This window comes from Seriola aureovittata, chromosome 4 (genome assembly GCF_021018895.1).
Source record: "Seriola aureovittata isolate HTS-2021-v1 ecotype China chromosome 4, ASM2101889v1, whole genome shotgun sequence".
Taxonomy (NCBI): domain Eukaryota; kingdom Metazoa; phylum Chordata; class Actinopteri; order Carangiformes; family Carangidae; genus Seriola; species Seriola aureovittata.
Window position 1 is genome coordinate 12,315,590 of NC_079367.1, and position 22,475 is coordinate 12,338,064.

At 42.4% G+C, this 22,475-nt stretch overlaps 1 protein-coding gene and 1 long non-coding RNA gene across 2 annotated transcripts; one reads left to right on the forward strand and one right to left on the reverse strand.

Moving 5' to 3' along the window:
- The first annotated feature begins 3,946 nt into the window (after positions 1-3,946).
- On the forward strand, positions 3,947-6,785 carry fzd9b (frizzled class receptor 9b). Its single transcript, XM_056374757.1, has one exon. It carries the CDS (start codon positions 4,408-4,410, stop codon positions 6,205-6,207), a length of 1,800 nt encoding a protein of 599 aa, XP_056230732.1. The 5' UTR covers positions 3,947-4,407; the 3' UTR covers positions 6,208-6,785.
- A 2,974-nt stretch (positions 6,786-9,759) lies between these two features.
- On the reverse strand, positions 9,760-22,271 carry LOC130168149 (uncharacterized). Its single transcript, XR_008827389.1, has 5 exons — positions 22,124-22,271; positions 19,555-19,779; positions 18,186-18,353; positions 13,128-14,138; positions 9,760-9,881 (listed from the first exon to the last, which is right to left on the reverse strand). It is a non-coding gene; the product is annotated as an uncharacterized LOC130168149 (long non-coding RNA).
- Between the last annotated feature and the right edge of the window lie 204 nt (positions 22,272-22,475).

Sequence of the window (22,475 nt, forward strand, 5' to 3'; positions counted from 1 at the left end):
CTTCAAATTTACACACAAATATGAAAGTGGTATCAGTCTTCTCAGTGACAAACTATTCTTTTAAGTTACGCAAAATAAGTTTTTGAGCGAATAAAACATAATCAATGCTTTTTCAGGGTTACTGTTAGTAGTTCAACACTCACAGATACAGACTGAGGGTCACTTAACTATAATCCAAACTGCTTTGAGGGTCAAACCTTGATCCACTAGTGTTCCCACCTTAAGAGGCTTTGTGACTTGGATACTAATACATCTTGATATGTGCTTCTTACCTTGGAGAGACATATCTCTCTGATAATAATCTGAGGCCTTCTAAGGGCACACTCGGGCTTCTCCTGGCCCTCTCCAATGACCCTTTGCCTTTGAAGTGTGAACTTGAAAATGTTAAAGTGGAGAGGCTGCTGAGTAGTAATGGAACTTCAGTCAAAGCATTTCTGTTTGATTCACCAAAACCCTCAGCGCTGACGTACAATAAGATATCATCTCGGAGCCTGGAATGTATTTCCTCCCCCGCTCGATCGGTCTTAATTTGAAGTTGGAGGCTTTGTTTTTTTCTACCTGACGCCAGATCAGATAAAACTGCACACACAGCCTTCATCTAGCTCAATTTGTCATCTAGAAAGCATAAGATGAGGAGATTTCCTTTCATAAAGCAAGGGTAAATTTACAGTCTGATCGTACAAAGTGCAGTATTTAAGCAGCAGTATTTTCACACCTCATTGGACAAGATCAAAATATTATTTGATACAGCTAAAGAAATGGGCCGCCATTTTGGGGAAAATTTTTTTTTTTCTTGCTGAGCGTTAAAAGAGAGGGTTGATATCACTCTCATATCTGTCAGATAAATATGAAGCTAGAGTTAGCAGCTGGTTAGCTTAGCTTAGCTTAGCATAAACAACGGAAACGGGGGGGGGGGGGGGGGGGGCATCTAGCCTGCCCCCTACATTCAGAGCTCACAAATTAACACATTCATCATGTTTGTTGAATCCATACAAAAAATGATTCATAAAATAAAAACAAAAATTTTAGGTTTCACTGCTAAGACGTAGTATAGCTCGTAACCCACAGTAAAAACCAAATTGTTATTTTATCACTCTTTTTTTATGCAAATTAAGTAAATGAGATGGATTTTTTAATTTCTCACGTTTTAGATGTAATTAGTGAGCTTCAATGGTGTTGGTAGGTTTTGTTACGTTCGGACAGGGCCAGGCTAGCTGTTATCTTTATGGTAGGCTAAGCTAACCAGCAACATAATGTTAGCATCAGCTGTTTACTGACCAGTCTAGAAAAAAACTTTGCGAGTTCAGCATCAAACCTCATTCCTTTATTCACCAAGAGCTGTTTCCAGCGATAGAAAGCAAAGACAAATTTAACTCTGCTTCTATTTCTATCACTTCTTTTCTTCTGCTGAAGTTAGCATGCTAACCAGCTAGCCCTAGCCTGTCCTGTCTCATGATACTACTTTGAGATAGTGAGTCACTGTAGCAAGCCACCATTATCACCACCTTCTACTCCCAGCAGGAAACTATATGGTCGGCAGCAGAGAAAACTTACTTATAGCATCTTTAACAAATGTAGCTTTGGTTAGGCCACATGCAAGAGGCCACAGCAACATTCTTACTTCTCAACATATTCAGTGTGTTATTAGCATTGATCTGAAAATTACAAACAAGTTGTTCTGAGGCCAGATAAATGCAAAACTGCCTTCACCAGACAGAGTTTTAACATAGGGACTAATAGAGATAGTATGCAGTTGACAGCCAATTCAGTCCTGCAGGGCGAGAGGCCAAAATCCTTGAGTTCCACCCCTGTTTGAGAAAAGATCAAATGCTCAGTGCAACAGCTGTGGGGCTGCAGGCTCTCCCCATTCAGCCACTAGATGGAAACAATAGTCCTTTGCTCAGTACAATCCCTCTTGCATTCATTTGTTGCATGTTATGCCTGATTCTGTGCACTGCTTTGTCTTTTTTGATCATGCCAATGCAAATCACCCTATTTATGGATTCATGGTGTTCATGTATCTCTGTGTTTTTAGAGAGACCATTCTTCAGCTGCTCCACCCTCAGGCACCTGCCTCCGCTGAAGTGCCTGTTAGCAAGGCAGTGAAACCCCTACCAGCTGCAGGAGCTTTTTGCTTTTAAGAGAACTGACCTGCAGGGCTCAATAAAGTTTCATATTATATCACATGAAAACATTAGCAGAAATGGTGAAAGAGTAATTATGAGTCAGCAACAGTAAAACGCCCATGGGACTATCATTTTACGATTTTACCAGTCATAGCCTACTGGAGTAAAATAAATTACTCAATGTTTGACTCAAAGCTGTAGTGGAAGATTTCTTATTATGGATCCAGAGGGGAAAGTTGTTGCCTCTTTAATATTCTTCAGTACTTCACTATTATACAGTAAACTTAACTGCTCAACAATATACTACACGTTAAAATGCTAATTATACTACCTCTGCAGAGGTGGAAAATAACAGAATGTTTACTGGAACACGGTATGTACAATTTAGAGGTGTTTTTACCTACAGTATTTATATACTTCTATTTTATGCTACTTAATACTTCACTGCATTTCAGTTTACATGTGAAGATTTTATGTAAAAAAAATGTAAGATGAGGTTATAATTATTTATGTATTGCTATATATAATTTTACCTAACACTATATAAAGTTGTTAAAATTAGGTCCATCTGGAACTTACTGATGCATGAATGTATGTAGTATCCACTGATATTACAAAACAACAACAGGGGGTGCATAATGAGTACTTTAACTATAAATACTTGGCAATGGCCTCAAAATGCTCCAAATTTACCGTGCAGAAATTAGTTCATAGTCATTTATTGAAATAAATATTATACACTGAAGGACCTGCATTTTTACCTAGTTTTAATACATGAAAAAAAATCTAATTTCATACATAAAAGTAAATGGTAAAGGACCTGAGTAGCAACAGCACCTCTTGCTCTGCAGCGCACACTTTGAAAAGCTTAATTTTTTCACTGGTTTTAACATTAGATTTTACAGCTGATATCCTGCTTACATGTTGTAGATTCTTACACAAATTTTGCATTTAATCAATTTAAAAGATGGCGAACACACAGTAAGGGGGGTGAGTTGGGGCCCACTGTTCATTTTTGCCCAGGGAAATGTAGCAAGTTAATCTGGTCCTGCTTAATGCTCAAGTATAATTTTGAATGCAGGATCTTTTAGTTGTGGAGTAGTTTTTACATATCTCTACTTCACCTTAGCAAAACATGTGATCACTTCTTCCGCCGCTTTGTATGAGTAATGATAAGTCAGTAAAGCTGTTCTGCTGAAAGAGCAGTGGTGGAGGAATTCACAGTGTAAGCACCAATAGCACACTATAAAAATACTTAATTAGAAATCCTGTATTCAAAGTATTATCTAAGTAAACATGTAGGGTATTAGCAAAAAATATTCAAAAGTAAAAGTATCCATTATGCAGAGAAATATAGCATTATACTGATATCAATGTTCAAGTAGTAAACTCTTAATTTGTAAAGTAACTACAGTTGTCAAATCTAATGTAGTAAAAAGTACAGCATGTTCCTAGTAGTGGAGTATAGGCTCATGTATGAAATGGAAATAAGTAAAGTGCAGTCACAATTGAAATGTGTACAGCACTTGACTACTTTAGGTACATTTTGCTGCTAATTTGTCTTGATTTAAATCATGAATGTAGCACTTTTACTTGTAATTGAATATTTTACATTGTGGTGTTTCTACTTTTACTCTAGTACGCGGTCTCAGAGTACTATTCAGGGCAGAAATGTCAGAGGTATTTGACCATCCTCCAGCATCTGTCTGATAATTTTCCTTGTGTGCTGCTCCGGTTGAAATGTGAGCGTCTCGGAGCCCCCCCTTACTCCCCACACCCCCGCCCCCTCCTCCCCGTCTCTCCTTGACTGAAGTCCCACTGAGCGGCTCTCAAACTTCAGTGTCGAGCCCGAAAGCGGAGGACGAAGAGCTGGAGCCGACAGACAGACAGACAGGCCGTCTAAACAGCTCCCTGGACCCGCTACAAGCGGCACAAACAGCCGCTTTGATATCTGCTTTTTATCCGCGGTCACTGACGGTCGGTTTGAGGATTTACACTCAGCTCTCGGTGTTTGCTTTTGATGATTTTCCTCCATTGTTTGTCAAAGTTTCCGACTGTCACGTTGTAGTTACGGACCTTCATCTCGCCTGTCTGTGGGATTAATCGTTTTAATTCAACGCTAAATCATCAGACAGTGTGCCAGTGTCTGTGTGCAGCTGTTTTTTTTGAGTGTTTTTCTAACGGAGCGGTGACGGTAAAGGCAAAATTTGGACCTGCCTTCGCCATGGGGAAATAGCGGGGCTCTCTCAGTAACCGACCCAGTGTTTTTTACCTGTTTTTCATGGTTGTTTTTAAAACACAGACCTCAGTTTTCTCTAAAAGAATGAGCATGGACGGTTGTCCGTTAAAGGTGGTGATTTTCCTGTGGTGTCTGCTGGTGATATCTGGCTCCAGCTTTGAGATAGGCTCCTACGACCTGGAGCGAGGCAAACCGGCCAAGTGCGAGCCCATCGTGATCCCCATGTGCGAGGGTATCGGCTACAACCTGACCCGGATGCCCAACTTCATGGACCACGACGACCAGAAGGAGGCTGCCATCAAGCTGAACGAGTTTTCCCCTCTGGTGGCTTACGGCTGTGATGTGCACCTCCGCTTCTTCCTCTGCTCCCTCTACGCCCCCATGTGCACGGACAAAGTGTCGACCTCCATCCCCGCCTGCAGACCCATGTGTGAGCAGGCCAGGGAGAGGTGTGCTCCCATCATGAAGAAGTTCAGCTACACCTGGCCGGACTCCCTCGACTGCTCCAAGCTGCCCACCAGAAACGACCCCAACGCTCTGTGCATGGAGGCCCCCGAGAACGAAACCAGGACAGAGGGCAAGAAAGGTGAAGGCATGCTTCCAGTGCCCCCTCGGCCCAGGCAAACGGGCACCAGTACTGGCCGCTCACCGGGCAGCATGGGCTCCTGTGAGAACCCAGACAAGTTCCAGTTTGTGGAGAAGAGCCAGTCTTGTGCACCACGCTGCTCCCCTGCTGTAGACGTCTTCTGGTCCAGACAGGATAAGGACTTTGCCTTCATTTGGATGACAGTGTGGTCCATCCTCTGCTTCGTCTCCACTGCCTTCACTGTCCTGACCTTCCTTCTGGAGCCTCACCGCTTCCAGTATCCAGAGAGGCCCATCATCTTCCTCTCCATGTGCTACAATGTCTACTCTGTGGCCTTCATCATCCGCTCGGTGGCTGGCGCTGAGAACATAGCCTGCGACCGGGAGCACGGTGAGCTGTACATTATCCAGGAGGGGCTGGAGTCTACAGGCTGCACCATTGTCTTCCTCATCCTCTACTACTTTGGCATGGCCTCCTCTATCTGGTGGGTCATCCTCACCCTCACCTGGTTCCTGGCTGCAGGCAAGAAGTGGGGCCATGAGGCCATTGAAGCCCATAGCAACTACTTCCACATGGCTGCTTGGGGCATCCCTGCTCTAAAGACAATCCTCATCCTCACGATGAGGAAGGTGGCTGGGGACGAACTGACAGGGCTGTGCTATGTAGGCAGCATGGACTCTGGGGCGCTCACCGGCTTCGTCCTCATCCCTCTCTCCTGCTACCTGATCATCGGCACCTCCTTCATCCTCACAGGCTTCGTGGCTCTCTTCCATATCCGCAAGGTGATGAAGACGGAGGGCACCAACACAGAAAAGCTGGAGAAGCTCATGGTGAAAATCGGCATCTACTCCATCCTCTACACGGTGCCGGCCACCTGCGTCATAGTCTGCTACTTCTACGAGAGGCTCAACATGGACTACTGGAAGCTGAGGGGGCTGCAGATGAAGTGCGGCTCGTTCAATAGCCACAGCAGCGACTGCTCGCTGCAGACGTCCGTGCCCACTGTGGCCGTGTTCATGCTGAAGATCTTCATGTCGCTGGTGGTGGGCATCACCAGCGGGGTGTGGGTTTGGAGCTCTAAGACCCTGCAGACCTGGCAGGGCTTGTGCAGCAGGAAGCTGACGGACAGGACTAGTAGTAGGAAACCGTGCAGCGGTGTGAGCTGCGGCAGCACACACTGCCACTACAAATCTCCTGCTGTGGTTCTGCACACGGCTAAGACTGACCTGCACTCAGACAACCCCACACACGTCTGAGAGGGAGCATGCATGGACACACACATTCACACTGCCAAACGCAAGTACACACACTCTCTCTCTCTCACACACACACACACGCACACACACACACCCTGTGTAAGGAGCTGCTAAAAGACTTTATAAGAAGAAGAGTGGTTGAATAGAACTGTCAGTTACTCCTCTGCTGCTGCCAAGGGACACACAGGTACAGGCATCACTATGAGAAACTAGCTATAAACAGTATTCAGTGCATAAAGGGAAATGTTCAGTATTGTTACCCATATTTTTCTGTTCATAGTGTTCTGTGCAGTAGACATGCCCAGTGTTTGCGAAGCAAAAAAAAAAGACTGTTATATGGGAGGCATCTTGGGAAATATTAGTCTATCCTCCTCCCTGAAAGTGGCATGATTAGCTGTATAAATCTGTATAAATGTTTTATTTATTGTAAATATATTTAATTTAAAGTTAACCTTGGCTCTTATCAGTTTTGTTGTTTAGATGCATTTATTAAAAGGTCAAGGGAAATGAAGTGCCTTTTATAAGAACTCTGGCCTTTTTGGAGGAAAATAAATTAGTGGAATTCATGTTCAACTTTCTCACTGCCTGGTGTCATTGTCATTTTGGTAACTGTCTCACATTGTCCTATAATGAATATTTAATAACTTCAACCGTCCTTAAACAGAGATTTAATAGTCACAAGTGATTGTTCATTTCAGTCTCATTTTCCCTGATTTCCCTGCCATTCTTCTCCAGAGATTCACATTTTTTTTATTCGACAGCGGGACTCCCCGCCAAATGTGTTGTTTTCCAAGTTTAAGCTACACACCCTAGAGGCGTCCCCAACAATAATCCTCAGAGAGAATCACTGATGAATAGAGTGACAAACCGTGGCAAGTATTAACGTTTGCATCATGGTCTTAAAATTCAGGAGCAGTTTGCGGAGGAATATATTTAATTAATGGGTGTTTTAATCCTTCCACAGAATCACTGTTGTTGCCCTCTTGCTGCTCCATTTGATCCCCGAGCAAACACTCAGCACTTTGATCTGAGAGGACAAATATGAAGTGGATTTCAGCCTTATTGCATGGTTTCACTGACAGATTTAAGTTTAGCAGAGGCACTCAGAATTGTGGTTGTTCATTGAGTAGATGGATTATTAACTTAATATTTAAGTTTCTATGTGGTTTGTGGCTCTTGGAAGCTGTATTTTGATATGAATTAAGGGAATTCCAGGTCACGAAAGATCAAAATTTCCATATTTAGGCGTTTGAATTTGTTACACTGCAAGGCTTTTTGTTTGGCTAAAGAAACAATGCACCGTAAATCCTGCAGAAACTACCATTAGGTAAAAACTGACTGATTCACAGAAAAAGTATGCATAACATTATTTTCAAAACTTAGTCTTGCAACTAACTTTTCAGTAATAAAGTCCATTTTATTACGCACAAGAGCCACCGTGTTCTCAGATGGTCTATAAAAAAGTGAAAATAAATAGCTTTTACATTACAGGACTTTAACATTTTAAGTGCCAACGTAAATTGAAGCCACACACAGCAAGTCATTTCACAGCAAAACACAGTGGAAATTACAGTGTTTGACAGCAGTGGAATCGATTGTTTATTATGTCTGTGTGTAATTGTGCGCTGTGTCACCACCAGCAGCAGAAGCAGCAACACATGGGAGTGATAGCATGGAAAAACTGTGATGACCAGGAGCTTGTTTTCATTACGTTACTGGAACCTCAGCAGTGTGAACCAGGCGTGTGCTCACTGACATCTCCAGAGGTTAAAAGTTGTTGTGTTTTCATTTTTCCACCATTTGCATTCCAGCAGAGTTAAAATAAGACTCATGTACTACAGCTTGTTCCACGCAGACTTTAGTGTTCATTTACTAAACACACACCAGTTTAAATCAAAGATGCACTGTGTCTCTGTAGTAAATTAACCACATTTCCACTCAGTGCAGTGTTGTGTGGATCTGTGCAACGCCTGAGTTAACTTCAATTACTTATTCCTTCCTTCTACAGAACAAGATGTGGGTTAACTACCAACATCCTCCCCTTTGTTGTTTTCATTACTCAGTCATTGCAGACGCTGTCCGTGGCTTGGCAGGCAGGCGCTTGCGAGTCCTGGACTCTGACACTGTGTGGATCACGTTTAACTATTAAAAAAAAAAAAAAAAAAAAAAAAAAAAAGGGCTGTTTTGCTTGGAGCGCGCTCGCAGCCAGAGACTCGGCTGGTGGTGTTTCAGCCACATGTTCCAGTTCATGGGTGCCTGAATGGGGGCGCGTGCTTCCTCCCCAGTTTACACTCCAGTGACATGACCCAGAGAGGCCAAACACTTGCTGTGTGAGACACAAACCAGCTTGTCCCACCTGCCCTGAGCTGCACTGATTAGATAGGAAGGAGGTAGCTGCAGAGGGTTAAGGACATGGGGGTAGACAAGAGGGCAAGTTTGTCTTCTGCAGCAGTGCCTTTGTTTAAACCTCTTTTTTTTTTCCCCTCTCAGCATTTCGTTCTACATCTTCTTTCCTTTCCTGCATTTCTGTTTCTAATTTTTCCATTTATTGCTGAATATGACTAAGACAGGTTTTTAAAAAATTACAAAGGTCAACAGAAACGACTTGGTATAGCAGCAACAGGATGTCTTAGCTCTGTTTCCTTTTCCACAAATATGAATTCTATCGCTACATTTCCAGGTCACTGACAGCTATTTTTAGCTTCTCTCTCTCGCTGAGGAAAGGAATCACACGGCACAGTGCTTCAGATAGAGGCAAGAAAGAAAGGTTCATTCCAAAAACATAGTTTGTTTGAGCTGTGGTTCCTTTGGCGCCAGAGATGTGGCTGCCGGGAACACCTTCCCTTTACACACACACACACACACACCTGAGGGCTGCAGTGATGGAGCAGCGCCAGCCAATCAACACCAAGCTTGTTTTGAGGAAGACCCCACCCCATCTTCCAGTAATGTCCAATTTCAGGGGTAAGTAAGCTCGGTCTCGTTTGAAAGATTTAGTTTGGCTGAGTCTCCACGCTGTTTTTCTTCTCCTCTGGCTCAGGAGGTTAAATAGTGTCAGAGTCAGTCGCACTGAGCAGCGAGTTTGTCTGGGCCAAAAGTGAGACTACTCCCAGAAAAGGCAACACTTTTCCTCATAGGTTTCTCAGGAATATTTCATTGTGTTGACTACTGTGAGCCTAACAGTGTATTTGTTGATTCTAAAGCACCACAGAACAGGTCTATTTATCCAGGATTTGTACAATTTGTTTTTTGTAAAAAGGCGTAAAAACACCTCAGCGGTTATCCCGCTTTGGATGCTGACACCATGTTTTTGTCTGCTGAGGAGAAATCCCTCCATCTGGTCATGGGTCTGATTAAAGGCGATCATTATGGCATCAATGCGCCTCCCTCATAGACTTAAACCCCTGCCCACCCCTGAGGGGGAAAAAAGAGAAAATAAAGCATCCTTCATTACCCTTCCCTCCCTCCTTCTGCAGTCCCTCACCCCCCTTGAGCACTATCCCTTTCCTGTGCTGTTTTGATGTGTAAATGAGCGTATTGAAAACCTGCAGGCCCCCAAAGAGATGCTTTCCATGAAAATGCAGCAGTCAGAGAGCACCAGAGTTCACACAGCTCAGCACTCCTCGCAACCGGACTCCAATCAGACAGCCAGTAGTACCCTGCTGCTCTCCCGCCTGTTAGAACAAGGCACAAACACACATTAAATCACACACACAGTTGCACAGAAAGCATGCTGACCCGTATCATCACGCAGACATAAACATTTACACAATGACCTCTGAGAAGAATCCGCTCCAGAGGTAAAAACACTGAGGGTGAGTTTGAGAGAATTTGGCTTTGCAGTGACTTTTTTGCTGAAATGAGGATACAGTGTCAAGTGGCTGAAGTGGCTGAAGAGATGCAGCAGCTGACATTTTTCTGCAGCATTTATCACGTCAGTGAAATGAAAGCACACAGGCCGAGAGATTAAATGTCTGTTGTGGAGTACAGAGGGTTGTTCACTGTTTTGGAATTTCGGCAGCACTGCAGAGGAAATACTTAAAGGTTTTTATTGCATGTTATCTAATCAACAGCAACACACTTATCAGGAGTTTATATGCAGCTAGATAAACCCCAAACCTTCTTCCTCTCCATATCTCCTCTCCATTTTGTCAGGATTCATCTTTCATCTTGGGCTGACATAATGCCAACTGTTACTGGTATTATTTATCATTTCGAGTGTCACTATATCAAAGCAAGGCTGGCAAATAAGGCAAATTGTTGCACTAGATTAAAGAATATGATTAAAGAATAAGATTTCATTAAAAGAAAAAAGTACATTTCTGTTGGAAACAATACATTTTCATGTCACTAACAGAAAACAACAAGACATTAAGCCTCAGTAAAAGACAGACTGATCATTCGGTCACTGCAGTGGAGATGTATTGCAGTGGATACACTGTAGTCTAATGTTGTAACTAGACTTGATGTGAGCTGAAGGACATAAATCGTCTGTCTCAATTTCCAGACGTCACCCTTTCATCTTTATCTAAAGAGGGTAGAGACATGAACTGGAAGGAATGTCCTTTTGAATTTAAATCAGAATGAAGTATAAATTAAACATCAGCCAAAAAGGACTTAAATGGGGATTTTAAACTTGAAATAACAGAAATACTTTCATTCTGACATGTTTAAAGACATGTTAAAAAAAAATACCCAGAGCTTGGAATAATACTTGGAGCAATAAACTTTTAAAAACTATAATTACTAGACAAAAGACATCTCCTCCTCTTGGTGTATGTGTGTAAGTTTCACACTGAACCACAACTGGCTTCCAAACTAGCTGTCATGTCACACAAGTCACGCTCATAAATCCACATTAAACTCAGATTTTAGGTGAGCACAGAGAAACTTTCCTCCTTCAGCAGCTGAATGTGAACACAGCCATTTTTTATCAATCTCTGCACAGACTGCACATCACTCTGCACAGTGAAGATCAAACATCCAAGTAAAGTAACAAGAAGCAAAGCACATTGGAGGGCGACCTTGACCTCAAATTAAAAACTGGTATACGGCATCTTATAAGCAGTGGCATATCAGGGATTTAGCTGGTGGCATCATCAGGACAGTGGATTAAATAAATAAAGATAGGTTAAGTTTTGTTCCATCCAAAACTAAAATAGAGTTTCTGAGCAACACTGATACTTTTTACCTTCAAAGTTCAAAGCGACAACATAAGAAAATTAGTAAATATTTTTTATGCATTTCATTGAAAGGCTTTATGTACTGTTAGAAGAGTGGAGTGACTTTCTCTCTTCAACCACTGACTGACGTTTTGTTACAGAAGGATGTATGATCTTTGATTACATCTAGATCTTGTTCATACAATGACTGAAAGCACTTATTGCAAGGGTGTTGGTTTGGTCTCAACATTGGTAGGGGCGCAACAACCCCACCACCCCTCCAACACAAAGAGGACTTTTTAATGCTGTCAGCCAAATGGTTTATTAACGTATAAGATCTGAATTTACATTTATAAATGTATTTACATAAAATGATGCAGTATCAGATCAAAGACTAAAACTTTTTTTAAAAATGATCATGTGTTTTAATAAATTATAAGCTAACATAAGAATAGGTGGACTATGGTTACATTACATATAAGTTAGTAATTAACAATTAATCCATAAAAGTGTACATTTAATCACACTGTCATTTTAAAAAACCTCAACTAAAACCATGCACCTGTTTCCTCCTCAGCCTCCTCTACTTCTCTGGTCTGCTGCACTTCCAGCACAGAAAATAATTCATTAATGGTGACAGTTTCATGGGACTTTGCAACAGAAAACTAAAACTAAAGTCATAGAATCTAATAATATATGAGCCCATAATGTATTTACTATAAATACAATAACCAATATTTGGAACTGGTATGCCAACACAAAATTATTGCAACATAAGGACTCTCGCCATGGCGTCAAAATGTTTCTATTATTTTGTCCACCCCATTTATATCAGGCTAAATAATAGAAACACCTCTGTATAATACAATATAACTACACACACTGCAGGACTGTTGTATTAGACTAAATCAGTTTTATCTACATGTTCCTAATGAACCGCAGTAAATTCTCCATCATGAAGGTTATAATGTTCAGTATTTATTAAAACTTATTTAGACAGTTGGTGATTCAACTGTACGATAGTTTTTGAGGATGACAACTGAGTGTATATTAGTAATTCTCAGTTGTATGCACAGGCTGCAAAGAGTCTGACTGGAATTAATTGGTTGATTTCAGTGCTGTCCTCACCTGTGAACTGACACACCTGGCAGCCTAAAGATGCTCTTTAATTTACTAGTTTTATCATATGTTGTTATTATTATCACCACCATAGAAATGTTTTACCCCTCCCCTTTTAAAATGTAATACCTTTACCCAGAGACATTTTAACTGACTCACTTCGTACTTTTAAATGAGAACATTTTTACACAGTAGTTTAACTTCTACTGTAGTAAAATGTCTTTGCAGCAACTGTAGTTAGTGACGGTTCATGTGCTGACTTCAGCAGTGTCTCATCTCATCTCTAGAGTTTCTGTTACTAGTAGCATTAATTGCTGCTCTATCTGAACAGTTAATGTTGTTTTCTTCATCACAGCCTTACTACCTGTTGTACATTTACTCTTACAGTAGTTCTGCGCCAGCACCCAGAGCTCTCTGCTACTTTTAGCGACTTTCATTAATTCAGCAGGTGTTTACTTGCTATTCAGATGTGCTAGTTACTTTAGCGTAGCAGTTAGCGCTAGCTCCTCTCCCTCTCTCTCCCTCTCTCGGTGTGTCTTGAACCAACAGATGAACTTGTTCATCAGAGTGCGGTGTTGTTGTAACTTCAGTGTAGAGGATTGTGATGTTTATTACTTCTTCAGTGATATCTGCTCTTACCTTCGACATACGGCTCCGCTTACTAACCGACGCTTCTCTCGTCCGTGCCAGTCTGTGGACACAGCAGCCTTCAGCGTGATAGGCTATTACTCGTGACGTATAACCAATCAGATCGTGCTGTGGGCGGGACAGTGCTGCAGACGACGGAGTGGAGACTACAGACTACAGACAGGCAGCGGCATTAGAGCCAAAGTAGTGCATTTGTATAAATAAATTAATTTTAATCGGTTATCGGTTAAAGAAAATAACGATACTAATGTGCCTACCGTCCATACTTTGAACAAATTAAGTGGAGTAATGAAATGTCAAAGAGGTCAAAGGTGCAGATAGGTCAGAATGGAGGAAAACGAGCTGTGGCACAACAAATGAGGTAAAGAAGGACTGAGGGCCATTCAGATTATATTAAGAACATGGCACAGGAGGAGAAAGTTTCAAGAAAAAGTTTCCAGCTTTTTGCTGTATTTTTTTTCCCCGTGTGTTTTTTCATGTCCTTTGATCAATAAGCAGAAGACAGAGAAGTAAAGCTTTCTCATCCCTCTGTACTCATTCCTGTGCTCTGTCTGCCTGTGGCTGAAGGAGAGATGAATCAGTGAACAGAGGGAGGTTCCGCCGCTCGCTCTCGCTCTCTGAAGCCAACAGCATTGCTGTGATCACTGTTAATCTCCTTTGCCACTCTGCTGCCATCTCCTCAAATACATTCATCTCATTTCCAATAGTGTTCACGGCCTCTTCTTCCTTTCTAATTAGGCACCGTCAAGATTTCAGAAGTCACCCTTTGGTGTTCTGCAGCAGGCGAGATCGCTCTTTGAGCTAGGGGGTCAGTGATGGCAAGTATTTGTTTGAGGGTTAAATCACAGCAGGCCTTTCATCATGTTGTTATGTTGCACGATCAGAGGCTTGGGATTATGTAGGTCAGACGTTGGAGAGTGAGAGCGCCCCTTTTGTAGCTGCCATTTTTATTCAGTTGCTAGGCAGCACCCGCTCTAATCTCTTGTACCAAAGAGTCTCTCCCTGGAGAAAAAGAGAGGGAGCAGGAGTTACAAAGGACGAAAAAAAAGAGTGAAAACAGCATCAACAAAGAACACAAACCCATGCAAGGACTGCTTTTAGAAACACTCTAAAGGGAGGGAGTGTAAAAGGACAGGATGTGTGAGTCTAAGCTCGGCCCTGAAACCTGCTCTGGCCCTCCTGAACATCTTTAAACCCCTGAGGTTTTGTTTGTGCCATTGACTGAATAACTAAAGGATGATCAACCAATCACACAACTCCAGCAGCAGGGTAGATTCAACATTCAAATCTGTGCCCCTTTGCAAATGCTGGGAAACATTATTTTAGTGTTAGGGTATGAGAACTTGGCATCTTTCAACTCTTGAGTCTAGCTTTTTGAAACAAGTGGAAATGCCCCAGTGGCTCAGAGAGAGCGCAGGACAGCTGACGTGAGTCACAATTTCGACGCAAATTGTCTGTCAACAGGTACCAAAGTGGATCAGAACTGTGCAGATCCGGGGCTCAGTCGTCTGGCAGCAAGTGCGTCTGCTGTCACACTGCCACTGCTGCACCCCCATCCTAAATGTGCTCATGTCACGCTCCGCCATCAAAGGCTCACCCCTCGGCTCTGTGTTCTGAGAGAGGAGGCAGACCCCCCCCACACACACACACACGCACTGATCCCCTCCCTCCCATCCCGGCCTCTGGGCTTGGGGTAAGGATCTGCTATTCTCTGCTGCATTTCACACTCTTTGATTTGGAGTTTTGAAGTTTGTTCTTGTCTGCGTTTTTTCCTCTTCTTTAAACTTGGTTGTTTCATATTGACTGTCTTGATTTGTGAAGTTTCCAGATGATGTGCGCTCTGCAAACTTGGCACTCTAGCACTGCTGGCTCTGGTGCTGCCTGTAATCACATGTAGTATAGCTGCTTTTCATCATTTAACATGTGCAAAGACGGATAAAGACAATACCTGTATGTGAGGAAAGATATTAGACTTTTTCTTTTTCTTACAGAGAATTGGATGAGAATATTGATACCACTCTCATGTCAATACAGCAAGCCAGCAGCTGTTTAGCTTAGCTTAGCATAAAGACTGGAAACGTATTGTTGCCTTTGGACATAGCCAGGCTAGCTGTTTCCCTCTGTTTCCAGTCTTTATGCTGAGCTAAGCTAACCGACTATAGCTTCATACTTACTGTAGAGACATGGGAGTGGTATTCTAATCTTTTCATCTAACGCTCTGCAAGAAATTTTTTCCCAAAATGCCAAAGTATTCCTTTAAAGCTAACAATTAATACTCTTGAACATGCAATAGACAAGAGTGAGTGAGTGAGTGAGTGAGTGAGTGAGTGAGTGAGTGAGTGAGTGGGACACATGTAGCAGTCTCAAACAGAGGAGTGATTTTACTCAACCAGACTGTCTAAAGGTATAAAAGTCCTTTGTGAAGCACCTCAAGAGTTTGTATGAGGGGGGTGGGGGTGTAATTGGCTAATTAGGGAGAAGCTGTGCGTGTGTTTGGTACACGCAAGTGTGTGTGCAGTTATGGGGATGGGGGGGTACCCATCGTAACACCAGTGGAAAAGTGGAAACTATTCTTTAGTCCTGGTTTCTGTTCTCGGTTCCTGCAAATGAACTCGTTAATTAACTCACATTTATATTTTTGCACATTATGCAAGTAGCTGGTGAGGCTGTCCAGGGTTGTTTGTATTTTTTCATCAATTAAGCTCCTTTTCTGGCCAAGACTGTTGACTCAAGCTGATCACTGTACATTAGCCAGTCTGTGTTGTAAAGGAAACCAGCTGGGGCCACACTCACTCTAACACTGGACCTTTTGTCAAGGTCTCAGCCCCCCTACAAGTAAAATAAAAACCTTGTTGCATGAGAGATACTCTTTGTGTAGAAGCAGACATTGTTCCTATTGTGGCGTGTCAAAGCTGACATGCCAGGTCCAACACAGTGCTGAATAAACTGTGGTTTGTGTACATACTGTAACTGTAGGCTGTGGAAAAGGAGCAAGGCAGCGGTCTGTGATGATCTTGGCGGCCGGTGAGGATTTGGCACGCAGAGCAAGAGCTAGAGCAGCAGTACCACATGCGGCCCTTTCCCTCAGGATAATAACTGCTTGTGGAGCAGAGAGGGAGAAAACCTGCAAGGATCAGCCTTCCTGTTCACACCCCATCATGCATGAGCTGGCAGGATCCTTGTGTTGTTCTGGTCATGAGACATTTCCTGTGTGTGTTTTGGGGTTGTTTCTGGGCTTGTTTACAGCCCAGGGTAGAGCCTCATTAAGTGGAACATGGTACTAGGCGAATGCAGGGGGGCTCAAGTGCCTATTAGTGGGGCCAGTCTGTAGCCCCAAACCAGAACCCAACTGGGCCAGGTGCTCCATGCTACAGCCTGGTTTCCACAACACAGCCAAACAGGGCTAAACAGGCCTTACTCATTAGAAAAGTGTGCATCGTTAATTTCCAACAAAAATTCCCCCTGACAAAGTCCACATGTTTTATCATCCATGATGATTTGTTAGCTTGAAAGAATAATGCTGGTGATAGTCTGATTTCTTAGGCCAAAACCAACAACCTGTAAGTCCATCTCTTCATACTTCTCAGCTATGTTTGTGGCTCTCAGTGCAGAGGCCGTACATTCCTACAGAAGATATCAAATCTTTGTCACAAATATATAATAATTTTTAAAATACGCTACATTATTTCTTGAAACTGGGCACCGTAGGAGTGAATAGTGCATTTGTTGGGGACTATTTTCAGCTGTGGATTAATATTCATTTAGTGTGCTGATGAATATTTATAGAAGTAAGACAGTGTGTATGTTGAACTGCCTTGAACTACAGTGCCTGCATTTATCATAATGAGATCTATGTCACAGATGAATAATATATATCAGGCTTAGGATACACTGATAATACTTTGTTAGTTTTCGGTCTTTTTGTAATAAGGAAAATATAGAATATCACCAGCTTTATCCTTTAGGAGGAAATAAATTGCACTGTGTGAGCCACTAAATACAGATTAAGCCATAAATATGATTAATAACAATTTGAGCCCACTCAGCTGTCCTTGATTCATCCCTCCTTTCTGGTTATGTATGTGCAAGGAGCCTTTACTCATTCATCTTTCTGTGCACACAGCTATGAGACCCTCACAGCCCACAGGTCCCTCTCTCAGCAGCAGCTACATGAATTCATCCACAGCTCCAGTGTGAAGTGTCCTGCAAAGACTAAAGCTGTGCAGCAGAGGACAAAGCAGAGAGGGAATAGCGTCCCCCGCCTCTCTGCTCATGCACACCCATACTGTGTAACACTCAACATAATCAAACACTCACCCAGTGTGACACACAACACAACCAAACACTCTTCTGGGGCTGTGCTACTAAAACAAACCCTGCGCTGGAACCCCTGGGGCTGAGGAGAGTGGCAGAGGAGCTGAGGAGGCGGATGTGAGGGAGGCCAAGAACTCATGGTGTTTATGCTGAACAGCCAGAGAGTGGGAAACGCATGGAACACGATCCCCATGTTTTCCTTACCCCAGCTAATCCGACAAAACGACAGAGGGAGCAGATTCCCTTACAGAGAAAGCTGCCACTTAGATATTTATCCTCACTAAGGCAAACATCTGGCCCCTGCGGGCTCTTTTCATAGGGCGATGTGAGTGGGTGTGATACTCGGCTACATTTATTTGGGTGTGAAGTTTTAATTAAAAGTGAAAGCGATGCCTGCCAGCATACCCCCCCCTCTGTCCATCCCCTGAGCTTCATCTGAGTGTGTAATGAAGACAGTAGTATAGACAAAAGTATAACTAGAGAAGAAGAGACAGACAGATGGCAGGGGAAAAAAAGAGAAGAAAATAGAGAAACAAATGCAGAGACAGAAGAAGAAGAGGTACAGCCAGGAGATATAGAGTAATTTATCCTCTCAGGAGGAGCTCAGGGTGTAAATTTCCCTTCTTGCTGTTTGTTTTCAGTTGCAGTCGGATGGAACAGCCTGAGTTACAGACAAAGTGCCCGTTGCCCCCACACACAGAGGAGGGCGTATTGCTTACAGAAAAATCTGCTTACTCTCCAGAGTCTGGTTTTCCAGAAGCACCCTTGCATGCAAGATCACCTCCGTCAACTGACTCAGAACAGGAAGGAATCACAAAAACTGGAAGGCAAATCCAAACTTTCATCCATTCTTTTCTGTGGTTTTCATGTTCTTGAGAATTGTCTCCATGTAGTGGTCCTCCCCTGAAACGTAAAGATATTTTCATTAAAGTAAGTCCTGACACCACGGCAGCTTTTGCATTGCGGTCACATTCGGAGCAGCAGTTTACAAGTGAGACTGAGCTCACGCTGTGTTTACCAATCGCCTCCGGATACAATGTGCTGGGGCCTCATTTATGAGCTGGCACATGGATTCCCTAATCACTTTAAACTAAAAAAAGCTCATTGTACGCACACCTTGTTTATAACAACACAGGTAATAAAGCTAAACCTTCCCTCTATCAGTTGCAACTGCCTTAAGGCGGCAGGGAAAAAAAGTGTGTGAATGAGCTTCAATGCCCCCACATGATAAATGTTCCAGGCTTCTTTTAATCAAAGCTGGTTGGGCTGGTTTTACTGACACAAAGCAGGGAACTTTCTGACATTTGTCAAGTTTAAGTTTTCAAATAATAAGAATGTAGATTTCTACATGTGCTCCAGAGGAAAACTTAAGTTACTTAATTTATTTATTTATGTTTTTATTTGTCATCACACTTATATGCTACATGGGGATCCTTGCTTTTTCGGCTGTGGTTACAGTGCTCAAAGGAATAGCTCAACCCAGCTAAAACCAGACGTCAATGTAACGTCAGAAAGATGCCGGACTCTAACAACTCTAACATCGGACTGACGTTAATTTTAATGACACAACTTAAAACCAACAAAATATCAATGTCAGCAAAATGTCAGCTGTCATCACTGTTTTATGTCAGATTTACGTTGGCATTAGACATTGTCCTGAATTTCGTTCACCCAACATCACAACATACATACTACCAAATTTCAACTTCTAACAACATTGGTGACCAGCTGCGTGCCTGAAGGGAACATTTTAAATGTGCTTATTTGTTTACATGAGTTTCATTTGACTCCACTTGGGGCTTTTTCTTGGAGCATTACATGTATTTTCTTTTGTTTGTCTTACACTTTTAAGCTCTTAACTGACCATTTTTTATTAATCTTACTTCATATTTGTAAAAACATAGAGTTTTATAATACTGTGGTGGGATGACCTTGTGGCTTGTTTTCTTCCTGTGACCACCATTGGCTCTCACATCTGAAAAAGCACTTGCCTCGGGTTGTATCCCTGACAGATGTCCAGCGCATGGATAGGTTAATGAGTCTCACCCCACCTGACTGTCTGCTGAGCTCTTTGCTTGAAAGAGTGTGGCCTATCATGTGTTACCTGGCCATGCTCTCGGTGTGAGAGGATGTTAATTGGCGGTGAGGCGCCAGTCTCTCCCCAGCCCTCTTCTGGCGTCAGTCAGAGCCAGGAAAGGTGGCATAAAGCCTGGCCTCGGAGCGCTCCAGACTCCCTGGGTCCGGAGGGAACCAGGAGCCATGATCCAGCATGTGGAGGCCATCCCTTAAGCACACACCTGGCCTGAACTTGTACGCTTGAATGGAAAACCTGCCCAGAGAGCAACACAGGGAACTCAAAGTTTTTCTTTCAGGAATAAAAGGGCGAATTATTTTCGATTTAAAAGCCTGAGTGGCTCAAAGAAAAACTCCTGTCTCCTGCTTAGTGCCGTGCAGAGTTCCCTCCTGGCTGATTGGAGTTCACCCAACGTGTGTGTGTATGTGTGTGTGTCTCTCCTGGCTCCTGTCTGCCGTCCGTCTGCCTCCCCTGGATTGGACTCCTGTCGCCTTCACAGTGAAGGGCCACTCAACCTGGGTGGATATTCTTTCCTTCACATCTGCTATGAATTTACCAGAGCCAAGCCATTCAAAGGCTCCTTTATGGAGCCGTCAGGAGCCCTGTGACTGCTTGCTATTAAGACACATGCACACTTAATACACATGCACATCTTGGCACACACACACACACACATGCATAAAGCATACACAGGTTTCTATTCATACACACATTTACACTCATGCCTACATTTAAATATGCAGTTTTATACAGTGTGGTGTCTTTTTTTCTCTCTCTCTTTCTCTTTCCCATATACTTAGATACACACACACATAAATATATGTACACACATCTCCAGAATACACTAAAATCTGAACTTAAGTAAGCCCCAACAGCTGCAGCCTTTTTTTTTTTTTTTTTAAAACAAGTGAATCACCCGTGCATGGTAGAGTGGTGCATGGGTGGTCATTGGGCCATTACACACTTTAATCTATTTATTGCTGACATCCCTCTCACTGGGCATATGCACACTCCAGAGAAACATGAGCTGTGACATCAGTAGGATTAGTGTGCAATAATCAACTTAATTTTACAAAAAAAACAGATGCTTTTGGAAAAACAGGTCTGGTGTGACAGGAAATGTTTTCCCCTTCTGTTATTAGATTAAGATTTCAACTGTGCTTTTTAAGCACTCCTTATCAAATGGAAACATTATTACAATGCAATGGTTTAACATTTTGAAAGCTAATTTGTTTTAGAGAGTTTGATTAAAAGAGTAATAACACTCCCATACAGTATTAAGCTACAGCCTGCAGCTGGTTAGCTTAGCATGGCTCTTCCCAAAGCTAACAAAATCTGCCTACCAACACCTCTAAAGTTCCCCAATTAATGTAAATATGTTTTTGTTTTATTTTTTTTAAATCCATGTAAAAACCGGAAACACATCATCCCCGTAAAACTGTTAATTTGATGTTTTTATATTTTGTCGTTTTTGTACCTTTGGACAGAGCCAGGCTTCGTTTAGCACAGCTAGCCTGGCTTTGTCCAAAGGTGGTCAGCCCACCAACACCTTTAGCTCACTAGTTAACATCTTATGTTTCATTTGTTTGACTTGTGCAAATACCTAAGTATTAAAACCGCAAGTTAAGGTTTCACAAGTGGTTACACTGAGCTATTTCTCAGCTGGTGCCAGTAACAGGACCAACTGATTTGCCCTGTTTCCTGTCTTTATGCTAACCTAACTGACTACTGGCTCTATCCTTAAACTATAATGGACCAATGTATTGATTTTTTCTCAGCAAATAATTGTGTGCCAAAATATCTAACTATTTCTTTAAGAAAGTTGGAAATTGGTGCTAGCCTGACTCAGCATCATAGTCCAAAACCAACAGAATCCACCGACAAGCACAGGTAAAAACTAACTAATCAACACATTACATCTCTGGACGTTATGTGCCAGTCAGAAATAGTCCACCACATAACCCACATAAATTTTGTGCATTTTGTTACTTTTGGACAGAGCCAGGCTAACTGTAAGATAACCTTCTCCTTCTCCTACACATTTCACAAAACTATTCCTTTAACAGAAAACATTTAAAAAAAGACACATTTTATATCATATGAACTGAGTAAGGTGCGTGCTCTGTGTAAGGTGCATGTGTTGTGAGAGAACTCATTTCAATATTATTATATTTTTTAAAACATCTTTGTGCCCTCTCAAAACAGCAAGAGGAAGTTAATTGGCTTTCTATCATCCACTGCTAAGCTTTACAATGAATCCAGAGATATATATAAGCCTATTCAACATTTGGGATCACTAGCTTGACTGAATGGTAAGATGAAACCTCAGTATGAATCATGAAAGGCCTCAGCCCACTTATTACGTCTACAAGTTTGACTGCCTTTCATCTTCCCCGTAGCACACTCATCCAATTGTTGCTGCTGCCATATCTGGATCCCAGAGTTCAAAGAAATCCCTGGGTGATTTTGAGGTTATTCTCCCCGGTCGTTTTTCAGATTGCCGTTAACATTTTTCAGATTTGGGCCTTCATGTAAATCTTAAATTAAAACGTTATTGATAAAGACGGAAGCAACATGTACAGGAATACTCTGCATTTACCTGTTTGATGAAAAGCCAGCCAGAGGATATAAGCACATAAGCAGGTCAAGTGTGTATCTTGGCACTGATGTTGCCGTGGCAGAGAGGATATATGACTGATATGTAAATGCTGCTGTTTGGAGCGTGGTCGACAGGAAGATTCAGACTGTTTCAGAAGAGTGCAGGATCCCCTTTGGGATGGGAGCTCTGTGTTCCCAAGAGAAAAGCCATCCTCTGAACTCCTCCTTTTCTGCACTGCCTCACTTTTCTCCCCTTTTACTTTGGTTATATCATCAAAAGGAGAGGACGCACATCAGTGGAGAAAATTGGGGGAGAGGGCTCTGTTTTGTGAATAATGCATTAATAATCATTT